The sequence below is a fragment of the Coregonus lavaretus genome (genome assembly GCF_964263955.1).
Source record: "Coregonus lavaretus genome assembly, chromosome: 40".
Classification (NCBI taxonomy): Eukaryota; Metazoa; Chordata; class Actinopteri; order Salmoniformes; family Salmonidae; genus Coregonus; species Coregonus lavaretus.
In genome coordinates, this window is record NC_140027.1 from 13,221,333 (window position 1) to 13,233,832 (window position 12,500).

General features: G+C 50.9%; 3 protein-coding genes across 3 annotated transcripts in view; all 3 read right to left on the reverse strand.

Annotated features, from left to right (window-relative positions):
* LOC311113437 (histone H2B) overlaps nucleotides 1-4 on the reverse strand; it is a gene marked incomplete at both ends in the record, with an annotated part of 375 nt that extends 371 nt beyond the window's left edge. The window contains one exon of the mRNA XM_084156650.1: nucleotides 1-4. This exon is cut by the window's left edge and continues 371 nt beyond it. Coding sequence (XP_084012776.1) covers nucleotides 1-4 — 4 coding nt within the window.
* Nucleotides 5-4,490: 4,486 nt separating this feature from the next.
* LOC311113622 (histone H2A) lies at nucleotides 4,491-4,877 on the reverse strand (the record flags this gene model as incomplete). The annotated part of the gene is made up of 1 exon (XM_084156883.1): nucleotides 4,491-4,877. The coding sequence occupies one exon, from the start codon at nucleotides 4,875-4,877 to the stop codon at nucleotides 4,491-4,493; it is 387 nt and encodes a 128-aa protein (XP_084013009.1).
* Nucleotides 4,878-12,408: 7,531 nt separating this feature from the next.
* LOC311113312 (histone H1-like) overlaps nucleotides 12,409-12,500 on the reverse strand; it is a gene marked incomplete at both ends in the record, with an annotated part of 624 nt that continues 532 nt past the window's right edge. The window contains one exon of the mRNA XM_084156532.1: nucleotides 12,409-12,500. This exon is cut by the window's right edge and continues 532 nt beyond it. Coding sequence (XP_084012658.1) covers nucleotides 12,409-12,500 — 92 coding nt within the window.

The following is a 12,500-nucleotide window of genomic DNA, read 5'->3' on the forward strand; positions in this document are numbered from 1 at the left end:
GCATGATGATGTCTCGTTGCTTCTCAGAAACGAATGAGGGGGTGAAGGGCGCTTACCCGTCTTATGAAGAGGAAGCTAAGCAAAGTCAGCGGCCGTAGACACTCCCCTGCTTGCTTGCTCCCTCCCTCCCTCCCTCCCTCCCTCCCTCCCTCCCTCCCTCCTCTCTATAGCCTATGCTCTGTGACCGATGGGGAATTGTGTGTTTCAAAAGGGGGGCTTTAATAGGTGTCCAAATGGCACGATTGTTGTGCCAAATAATGCTGGTGATAGAATTGCCCACTTTGGCACCGTCAGACATAGGGCTCCCATTTTGGACTGTGTGTGTGTGTGTGTGCGCGCTGTCCCCCTCTTTTCGAGCCACGTCTACCGACTCGTGGTGGCTTTATGTTGTCCAAATTCCACTATTGCTTGACCCAAAATAATAACGTTCTTACACTTTGCCACTGTCAGATATAGGCCTCCCTCTGTGCGCTAAAAGTGGACGGGACATTAGAATCCTCTAATTAATACTCCCTGTCCACTCGAAGTGGCTCATACTTTCTTACTAAATTGCATACTAAACATTTGTTGTTATATATAACACTACATGGAATGGGCCCATTTTAAGCGGATGTGGGTGGCTCTTAAAAGAGCCTTTGGGTTCGAGTCGGGGTGTTGAGGTTCCGAAGAGAGTGGGTTTAACCGCCGAAACCGTACAGGGTGCGTCCCTGACGTTTCAGAGCGTAGACCACGTCCATGGCGGTAACGGTCTTCCTCTTGGCGTGCTCGGTGTAGGTGACTGCGTCACGGATCACGTTCTCCAGGAACACCTTCAGGACACCGCGGGTCTCCTCGTAGATCAGACCGGAAATACGCTTCACGCCGCCGCGGCGAGCCAGACGGCGGATAGCGGGTTTGGTGATTCCCTGGATGTTATCGCGGAGAACTTTGCGGTGACGCTTGGCGCCTCCTTTTCCGAGTCCCTTGCCGCCTTTGCCTCTTCCGGACATGGTGTGTTCGCTAGTTGAGTTCAAGTGAATGAATGATTTCAGCGCCGGTGCGCGGTGCGCTATTATCTGCGTTTGGTCGACCTGATTGAGGCCGGCGGCACAGAAAGCGCGCCTCTGTTATATGTTCGGAGGCGTTGCAAAGGGGAGGGCGCTCGTTCTAGGGGACTAGGGAGGAGCGATTTCAAAGATGACGTGAAAGCAACTAACGTGCGCGGGAAACATACTCAAATACTGATATAGGCTATGTGGAACACAAGGCCAAACTGTGACAACTGGGAGATCAGCTAGTACACTGTGTCCCTCTCCTCATATTGTTGTTGTTGTTGTTGTTGTTGTTGTTGTTGTTGCACCTGATTCTACTCATTGAGGACTTGGTAATTTAGGTGACAGGTTGTTCAATCAGCTGTGGCTGTCCAGGCCTACAAGAAAAATGGGTCCTGTTGGGGGTAGCCTACTCTACCGCTGGAGTTGGGAAACACTGAAATGGAAGGGGGACACGCAGTGAGCAAAACTCCTAACCACATAAAAACACAGACACTTGAGATCATTAAGAGCTATAAGGAGTCCATCAACTACCTGGTCAGTCAAGTCATATAGGGGGGGATTTCATGGCCACCTGCTGGAGCAGAAGTCATGTTTGCCAACACTGGCCTTAAAATCATTAAATTTAGGAGCTATAAGGAGTCCATCAACTAACTGGTCAGTCAAGTCATATAGGGAGGGATGTCATGGCCACCTGCTGGAGCACAAGTAATGTTTGCCAACACTGGCCTTAAAATCATTAGGAGCTATAAGGAATAAATCAACTCATCATTCAAGTCATATAGGGAGGGATCTTAGCACCACCTGCTGGATCAGAAGTACCCTTCACCGTAGGCACAAGAGAGCCATCATCTCTCAACCGGTGCAATTTCCATAAGTATGTGGTAATAAAACAAACAACGACAGCTCCTCATATAGGCAGTGGTTTCACACATTTTTCTCCAAGATGTTCAAACGTTCATAGATGACCAGCAGGGTCAAATAATAAGCACAGTGGTTGTAGAGGTTGCAACAGGTCAGTCAGTACATCAGGAGTAAATGTCACTTGTTGTTAGTGTTGTAGTTCCTATTTCTACGGTGTTGCCTACCTGCAGCAATCATGATTTACCTGCAGTGTTGATTGCAATTACGTAATTTGTCAACTCATAATAACAGATGTTTTGCAAACCGTTGATGTTTAAATAAATGGATTCCCGGTGTCCGGATACCTTTTCTCTTAAGGGATGTGATTGAGTGAATCCAAAGTAAGTTGGTCTAAATACATAATAGGATGAATCATTCAGGTAAAATAACACAATGTCTATTTGAGTCGAATCAACGTAATATAATCCTTTTTACGTCTCTATCATCTTTACTCAATGTATTGGACCACATCAACTCAACTTACTCAAGCTTATCTACTCATAAAAACAAGCAAAAAGATCTACTCAACAATATGACGTGTGCTTTTGTTGACTGTAATAGCTTGAGTACATTCCACAAAGTCATTTTTTACAGTGTATCTAAAGACACGTTTGTTGTGGTGATGCACTTTTTCTTTGACGTTGAACTTGCATTGAACAGACAAATCCATTTCGTTACAACCCTTTTGTAGTATGACTTAGGAATATTTGTTGATGATCCTAATGTCTATGCGTGAATAGTGATTGGTTGTTGGTGAAATATTGCTGAGAACCCATCATTTCCTGGCCTTTTTTCACTATTGAGCTATTTTGAAACATTTGTTTTGCTATTGGATTCATAATGGTGACCTGGGACAAGTAATTAGTGAAACCAGAGTTCAGCAGTTGCCATTAAAGCGATCGAACCAAGTCATCCTAATAGGCTAGTATTAGCCTAAAGCAGGGTTTCCCAAACTCGGGCCACATTTTGGGAGTTTTTGCCCTAGCACTACACAGCTGATTCAAATAATCAACTCATCATCATCAAGCTGGGAGTATTAGAATCAGTTGTGGAGTGCTAGGGCAAAACGCAAAACGCGCACCCCTTGTGGACCCCAGGACCGCGTTTGGGAAACGCTGGCCTAAAGAGCAAATGCTGAAAGGGACTCACCATGAGGTGCAGTACCCACATTTAACCACAAGATGGCCTCCGTGCTCCATTGTAAAGTTTGGGCCTCTGCATGAGTCTCTCAGCAGCACTGCAACATGGGACTTTCAAAGTAAGTTGGCATGCAATGTTTTTTCTGGACTGCATGCAAGGCTATTATTACACACAACTAATAGTGTCAATTATTCATCTGAACACAATTCTTGTTACTATTCGGCCTATATTATCACTCGTTTCTTTTTCCCCTCCTTTGTAAAGCATTTTACTGTGTTACTATATAGTTCAAAGGAAGTGGATGATGCCAGATGGTTGTGTATATACACACACACAAACATTGAAGCTAGACTTCAGGCAACTAAAAAGGTGCAATACGTAGCTTTTAGACGTGTTAGTGAACAACATACATGGTGGCTAATGTAGAGGTGCGTGTATACATGGAACAATTGTGCCTTTTTGATGGAAATATGGAGGTGGCTCTTAAAAGAGCCTTTGGGGGATATTCGAGTTCAGGTCATCCTCATTTATGCGCGCTCTCCGCGAATACGGCGGGCCAGCTGGATGTCCTTGGGCATGATGGTCACCCGCTTGGCGTGGATGGCGCACAGGTTGGTGTCCTCGAACAGGCCGACCAGGTAAGCCTCGCTAGCCTCCTGTAGGGCCATCACGGCGGAGCTCTGGAAGCGCAGGTCGGTCTTGAAGTCCTGGGCGATTTCTCGCACCAGGCGCTGGAAGGGCAGCTTGCGGATGAGTAGCTCAGTGGACTTCTGGTAACGACGGATCTCTCTCAGAGCCACGGTGCCGGGCCTGTAACGGTGAGGCTTCTTCACACCGCCGGTGGCCGGGGCACTCTTGCGAGCAGCCTTAGTGGCGAGCTGCTTCCTGGGGGCTTTGCCACCGGTGGATTTGCGAGCGGTTTGCTTGGTTCTGGCCATGGCGCTGCTCTGACAGTCGGGAGTATAGCCTCGAAATGCCTATGTGAAGTTTATAAAGCCGGCAGTGGCGCCTGCTGATTGGACACCATCTCCCCACCACCCCGATTGGCCCGTTTCGCAGGCCTCCTCCGTTGGCCATTGGACGGGAGGCCCGGCCTCTCCAAAACTCAAACTCCCGGTGCGCGCGCAATAGGACGCCGCCGGCCCTTTACGCGCAATAATAGTCGCCAAAGTCAAGAGTGACAGCTTATAGGCACGTATCATCTAATGCTAGCCTGCTATGGCAAATGAGGCCAAGTAGGTGTTGTTGTTCATGCAAGGCCTCATGTGGGCACAGAATGTCGAAATAGTTGTGTATACACCCACTCAATGTATTGCGGTCATAGAAAGGTACTTTGCGCTTTTGGAGAGCTAGGTGGTTGGCTCTTAAAAGAGCCTTTGGGGGTTGAGTAGTCAAGTTGAAGTCGCAGTAGTGAATTTACTTGGCTTTGACTGCCTTCTCGGTCTTCTTGGGGAGTAGGACTGCCTGGATGTTGGGCAGCACACCACCCTGAGCGATGGTCACACCGCCGAGCAGTTTGTTCAGCTCCTCGTCGTTACGGACGGCCAGTTGCAGGTGACGGGGGATGATACGAGTCTTCTTGTTGTCACGGGCAGCGTTGCCGGCCAACTCCAGGATCTCAGCAGTCAGGTACTCGAGTACGGCGGCCAGGTAGACTGGTGCGCCAGCGCCCACACGCTCGGCGTAGTTGCCTTTGCGCAGCAGCCTGTGCACACGGCCCACGGGGAACTGGAGGCCAGCACGGGATGAACGGGTCTTTGCCTTCGCCCTGGCCTTGCCTCCGGTTTTGCCTCTTCCGCTCATATTGGTAGCTTGAGAAAGTCACAGAAAGTCTGAATGAGCCGCTCGCCACTTCGAGAGCCGTACATATACCTCGCCACAAGAGGCAACGATTGGCCACCGGGCCGGTGTGGCCTTATCCAATTGGAGCGAGGGACAGACAGATGGACAGACAGACAGCCCTAAGCCGGTTCCCACCCACAGGCAGCGAGTGAGAGGCTACTTTGTTCTATATCGTGGAGCTCCGCCCCATAGGGGAGCTATGCTCCTAGTGGTTTACCCTCTGCCCTAAGGCAGACGCAGCCTGAAACAAAATTATGCACACACCTACAGCCAATAGGAGTACAGGTGTCCCTATATAAGGAACCCCGTTCCCTCAATCTGCCTCCCATTATCTTCAGCGACTGGACTAGAATTGAAGAAGCCATAGAAGACTCAGGAAGATCTCGTCGTTGATATCCAGCCATCAACGTCTTCCTACAATGAGCACACCAAGCTTATCCTAAGGTAAGCATTTAACAAAAGCTCTTTTCAGAGCTCAATGTCGCTGTTCCCCTTGGCGGCTGTCGACCCCCCCCGACATTGTTTCGTGGGTTGAGAGGCACAGCACGCCAGGGACAGCTTCATCAATCCCCCACTATGCGCCAGCTGCGCCCTCCTTTTTTGAAGGAGTGGAAGCAGCATTGGGCATTTTTAGGGAGGATATTCCTCTTGAGGATGTGCTATCAGTGTTAGTCTCAGCTGAGGCATCATCTGAGGGCACTGACTCAGGAGATGACAGGGCTATTGGGGAAGAAATGAATATTCTATTGGAACAATTCATTACACTGACCCAGATGTTTAACCCCCCTTTTCCTTCGGGAAATTGTGTGGTCATTACATCCCTGGATGATGACGCCACAGCCTCTCTGTGCCTGAATTCTCAGGTCTCATTGAGTGGGCTGCTAAACAGCGGGAGATTAAGCTGCCCCCCATTCCCTCCAACCCGGAAGTGGATATGAGGAAGGGCGGCCGTTACTCTCGCTACAGCTTGGCGTCAGACGGCGGCCTCCAGCAGCAAGGGAGCGGGCCTCGCCCCCCCCTGCAGCGCCAGAGGTGCCGGCGAGAGAGGTCATTAAAGCGTCATCCTGGCATCACCCGAAGGGCCGGCCAGAAGAGACGCCGTTTATGACAGGCGAGGGGGAGAGAACGGAAGACGGCACAGCGCCTGCTGTGACCGAGCCCACTGTCCCCCCCCCACTCTACCGTTGAGTGTATGGAGGAGAATGTTTTTTGTTGATGTGTGTAATAAAGAGTTGGCTCTACTTGACACTGTCAAGAAAGAGCCCCTTTTCCATAATACATCCGAGAGCGTTCGACCTTCCTCACTCTCGCTCTCTCTCTTACCACTATGAGTGCAGCTCAGCCCACCATGGTGCGTTGCTGAATGCACACATAAGGCAGGTATATAAAAGGTATTAAGTGTACCTTATAGGACCTCACTTTACAGACTCCTAGGAGTGCCGTAGTGAGTGTCTCACATAGCAGGCTGCAGTCTCAGCCAGATAATGGCATGATGACGCGACCGCTATCCGGGACGGCGCTCTGTCTCAGGCTAACGCCTCAGTCAGTGCAGTTCAGACCCGTGCTGCGTTCACGGAGGGCCTGATTACTACGGTTACGGGCGTAACCACGTATCGGCGCCCCCGTTTCTCTCAGAACGCGCTGATAATAACCACATTGGGGGTGGCGCACTATCACAGACTAAGGTCTCTGTTAGTACGACCCAGACCCATGCTGCGTTCAAGAAGGGCCCGATTACCACGGTCACGAAGGTGCCCAGTGTATCGGCGCCCCCACCTTTTCCTGAACGCGCCCAGGCTCACCACACTGAGTGTAGTTCAGCCCACCAGAGGTGCAGAGCTGAACGCACACAGGAGGTGAAAGGAGGAATAATACCTAGACGCCGTCTTGGTTTATCTCAAAGAGACCTCACATTACAGACTCCAAGGAGTACTGTAGTGAGTGCCTCTCATAGCAGGCTGCAGTCTCAGTCAGGAGACATGATGACGCAGCCGCTAGTTGGGGATGGCGCACTATCGCAGACTAAGGTCTCGGTTAGTGCGATTCAGACCCATGCTGCGTTCACGGAGGGCCCGATTACCACGGTGACGAAGTTTCCCAGTGTATCGGCGCCCCCACTTCTTTCTGAACGCGCTAATACTCACCACACTGAGCGTAGTTCAGCCCACCAGAGGTGCAGAGCTGAACGCACACAGGAGGTGAAGGGAGGAAAGATACCAAGACACCGTCTTGGCTTATCTCAGGATACCTCACATTCAGCAGACAGCTGTCTCTGTCCCAATGTGACATGAAGACGCAGCCGCTAACCGGGAATGACGCCTTGCTGCAGGCTAATGCCTCAGTCAGCGCAGATCAGACCCGTGCGACGTTCACGGAGAGCGGGAATACCAGGGTTACAGGTATAACCAAGGTATGGACGCCTCCGGCTTATTCTGAACGTATCAATGCCCATGGCTCTGAGCGCAGCTCACCACACATTGAGTGTGTCGTTGAACAGCCGCTTAAGACCAGTAAAGAGGCATTGTGGCACCACCGTGTGGTATCAGTCAGAGATCACACCTTTCAGATTCTGTTGAGTTCTGTAAAGGATAAGTCTCATGCTAAGCGGCAGTCTCAGTCAGACAATGACATGATGACGCAATCGCTTTCCGGGAAGAGCGCTCTGTCTCAGGCCAGTACCTCAGACAGTGCAGTTCAGACCCGTGCTGCGTTCACGGAGGGCAAGATTACTGGAGTTACGGTCGTAACCAACGTATCAAAGCCCCCGACTCTCCCAGAACGAGCTGATGTGTCCTCTCCCTTTCAAAGGGGGCCCGCCTTGGGCTATTCCACCAACCCAGTGCTGGGGAATAGCGGCGGCGAGGGCCATAGAGGAATACAGGTCCTTCCTACTGGACGCACCACAGCTTCGTGCGCACCCGCTTTCTCTGCATTGCTGGCAGTGGCGTCGAAGCTGTACCCTCTCACGCTGGCTAGAACAGACGTTAGAGAAGGGTTATGCCCTCCAATTCCATCGGACCCCACCCCCGTTCAGGGGAGTGGTGGAAACGGTGATGAAAACGCCAGACAAAGTAGCCGCTCTGAGATCAGAGATTACGGAACTTTTGGCGAAGGAGGCGGTCACAGTAGTTCCCCGAGAGCAAAGGAACAAGGGGCTATACTCGCCCTATTTCCTAGTGCCAAAAAAGACGGGGGGAGTGAGGCTGATTTTGGATTTACGCATTCTCAACGAGAGCATAACCAAACGGCCCTTCCGAATGCTGACGACAAAACGCCTACTGGAATGTGTTCAGAAGGGAGATTTTTGTACAAGCATAGACCTAAAGGACGCGTACTTTCATGTGCCGATACAATCGCGTCACAGAAAGTTTCTGCGGTTCGCCTTTCAAGGGGTGGCGTACGAGTTCACGAGGATGCCGTTTGGGTACGCCCTGGCACCTCGGACGTTTTCCAAATGTGTGGAGGCGGCATTGGAACCGCTGCGTCGTCAAGGGATAAGGCTATTAGCCTACCTAGACGACCTGTTGATTCTCGCCCCGTCAGCAGAGCTGGCGTTCACACACACGACACAGACAGTGATTCATCTCACGCGTCTGGGGTTTGCTGTGAATTGGAAAAAGAGCGCACCTTGGCCCAGTCATCAGATTGTCTACCTGGGACTACAGCTAGACACTGTTATGATGAGGGCGCGAATTTCGGACCCTCGAAGGGCAGCATTGTTGCTAGCCCTGAGGAAGTGTCGTCCGAATCACACAGTAACGGCGCTATCGATCATGTCACTTTTGGGTCTCATGTCGGCAGCCCACTCTGTGGTCCCGCTAGGGCTTCTGCATATGCGCAAAGCACAGCGGTGGTTCGCCCAACTAAGACTAGACCCAGTGCGTCAACGTCATCGGTTGGTGGTGGTTCCTCTCTCGCTAAGAGCAGACCTGGACTATTGGCGGAACCCGTGCGTTCTCACGCACGGAGTCCCGATGGGCAAGGTGTCATCCTACATTCCAGTGTTTACAGATGCCTCTCTGACTGGATGGGGAGGGACATGTCAGTCTCAAGCGATAGGAGGTGCATGGCCTCAATCAGGTCGTCACATCAACCTCCTAGAGTTGGAAACGGTGCGACTGGTCTTGACCCACTTCGCGTCTACCCTTCGGGGTCGCGATGTGCTGGTCTGGTCAGACAACCGAACCACAGTGGCTCACATAAACCGCCAGGGAGGGGTCAGGTCTCCTGCCCTTCATCGGGCGGCAGTGGAATTGTGGCTGTGGGCTCACAAGCACCTTCGCTCGTTGAGAGCAGCACACATTCCGGGCTACTTGAACGTAGGGGCAGACATCATGTCAAGAGGGGGTCCTCGAGTCGACGAGTGGTGTCTGCACCCGGACATTGTTCTACAGATTTGGGAACAATTCGGGAGAGCCGAGGTGGACCTGTTCGCGTCACGTGTGAACGCGCAGTGTCCCCTATGGTTCTCTCTGAGGAACCAGGACGAACCGCCATTGGGAAGAGACGCATTCGCGCACTACCCGTGGCCGAGAGTTCTCCTGTATGCATTCCCTCCGCTGTCTTGCATTCTCCCACTGCTAGCCAGGGTGAGGTCAGAGGAGCTGTCAGTGATACTGATAGCGCCCGATCGCCCGGGGGCTCCGTGGTTTGCAGAGATGAGTCAGATGTTGATTGCGCCACCCTGGCCAATTCCACATCGACGAGACGCGTTGATTCAGGCGGGAGGCTCGATAGGGCAATGGCCCATAATCGGCCAACCACTGAAGGCTTGGTTCCTGAATGGGACAGGTTAAAGCGCCGTGGGTTGTCTGATGCAGTGATCAGAACAATACAGGGCGCAAGAGCCGGTTCCACTTGTAAGCTGTATACCAGCAGATGGAATGTTTTCTCACGATGGTGTGATACACAGGACGTGGACCCCATGAGCTGTCAGGTAGAGAGTGTGCTCTCATTCCTACAGTCTATGTTTGATAGGCAGAAATCGCCCTCCACTATTCGAGTGTTTGCAGCGGCAATTTCAGCTGGTCATGAAGGGTTTAACGGAAAAAGTGTGTTCACTCATCCGTTAGTGAAACGTTTCCTATTGGGAACGCGACGGCTTAGGCCAAGGCCTAGAGCTACGCTGCCCAAGTGGGATTTGGCATTGGTTCTCGAAGCGCTATGTAAGTCGCCGTTCGAGCCATTGAATCAAATACCCCTCAAGATGCTGTCTATCAAGACGGCGCTGTTGCTCGCCTTGACTACTGCTAAACGAGTCAGCGATTTGTGTGCACTGTCGACGAGACCCGACTGCCTAGCCATTAATGGCGATCTGAGCAGAGCGGTGTTACGTCCTAACCCGGCATTTGTGCCAAAGGTTATTAACAGTGCATATAGATCGCAGATCGTGGAATTGTGGGCTTTTCATCCCCCTCCCCATGGGGAGAGGAGTGAGGAAAAGCTTCACTGTCTGTGCCCAGTACGCGCTTTGGCGTGTTACGTTAGGCGCACAGAGGCGGTTAGGTCATCGCCTCAGCTGTTTGTGTGTCACGGTGCGGCTGCATTGGGTAGACCACTTTCAAAACAGCGTTTGTCTCATTGGCTTTGTGAAGGCATTGAGACGGCGTACGAGGCGGCGGGGCAACAACCGCCTCAGGGTATTAGAGCACACTCCACTCGTGGAGTAGCAGCTTCTACTGCTCTTTTCAGAGGAACAGAGGTAGAGGATATTTGTAGAGCGGCGTCATGGTCGACACCGTCTCCTTTTATCCGTTTCTATCTGTTGGATATGTCTTCTAACTCTTTGGCTCGGTCTGTACTCAGCGTGGCTGAAGGGGGATCTTGAGCAGAATAGAGAAAGAAAGCAGGATTGTGAATAGGTTCATAAGTCCGCTTTTATTAGAAGTAACATATTATGGACATGTTTTCTAACTCTTGGGTTCGATCGAATTTCAGCAGAGCTGAAAGGCGTTCTTGAGCTAGAAAAAGAGGACAGAGCAGGACCTTGGACAGGTTCCAATCAGGTCCGCTCTGGTTAGGAAGACTTATGTCAGGAATAAGCCTTTTAAACTCCAATCTCGATTGCACTCAGCATAGCTGAAGGAGAATCTTGAGGTAGAGGAGGGAGAAGCAGGATGATAGACTGATCTATATCAGGTCCGCTTTGGATGAAGAGCATATTCTGTGGCATGTCTCCTGGCTGACAGTGTCAGCATATAGAAACATGTACTGAGTGGACAGAATGTGAGGTCATCTATCTGAGGTTCAGTTAGTATGACTGATATATTTTGCTCCATAGAATATTGAGGCACGGCTATCTGCTAGTCAGATTAGCACGGCGTCTATTCTATTGATTTGCCCAACAGCCATTGACATTGTCATTGAGCTAGATGGGGCGGGTCTATAACCGATGACGCGGTATATTGTGACGCCCTTTTGGGTTTTTAGTCGCAGTACTGCGGGAATTGGTTGCAGCCATTGCTGGGCTTGACCTTTTCATTTTTTAATGGGAAGTGTTAGGCTCGGCAGGGGGTACATTTTGGAGCGTTCGCTCCGCCTTAAACCACTAGGAGCATAGCTCCCCTATGGGGCGGAGCTCCACGATATAGAACGATTAGTTACCGGAGTGTAACTCCAGTTCTATGAGTGGAGCGGAGCCCCATAGGACTTAAGGCCCTACCGACCCTCTCTAGTCTCGCTGAAGATAATATCTCGGGAGGCAGATTGAGGGAACGGGGTTCCTTATATAGGGACACCTGTACTCCTATTGGCTGTAGGTGTGTGCATAATTTTGTTTCAGGCTGCGTCTGCCTTAGGGCAGAGGGTAAACCACTAGGAGCATAGCTCCCCTATGGGGCTCCGCTCCACTCATAGAACTGGAGTTACACTCCGGTAACTAATCGTTTCCCTCCGACTTTGTGTCATTTCGCGTGAGCGCCAAAATGTCCGAAATGACATCCACACATTATTTCTCTCCAAATGGGAAACAAACAGCTGGTGAGGGTGCACTCTTGAGTTTGAAATCGAAGCCACTATAGTATTGTTATTGTTATTACATGGCACTTGTAACACATCACAGCAGCCTGCCTCTGAACGGGAATAGCCCAGTGGCTCATATATAAAAATGGCTGTTGAGGGTGCACTCGTGAGTTTCAATTCGAAGCCACTATAGTATTGTTATTGTTATTACATGGCACTTGTAACACATCACAGCAGCCTGCCTCTGAACGGGAATAGCCCAGTGGCTCATATATAAAAATGGCTGGTGAGGGTGCACTCGTGAGGTCGAATTTCTGAGCCATTTTGGCCCTCTATTATATGCCTCTCCCTTCGCACACACCCAGAGTGGGACAATGTTGTGTGCGTAAAAGTAGCCTAGTGTGCGTAATTTCTTTTCCACGACAGGTAGTACATGGAAATCAATGCGCTTTCTATGGAAAGAGGTGGGTGGCTCTTAAAAGAGCCTTTTGTGGTACAACATGTATCGAGTAGAACACTGTTTGTAATAGGTTTACTTCTTCTTGGGGGCTGCCTTCTTGGCCTTGGCTGCCTTGGGCTTGGCGGCTTTGGGCTTGGCTGCCTTTGTAGCCTTCTTGGGGCTCT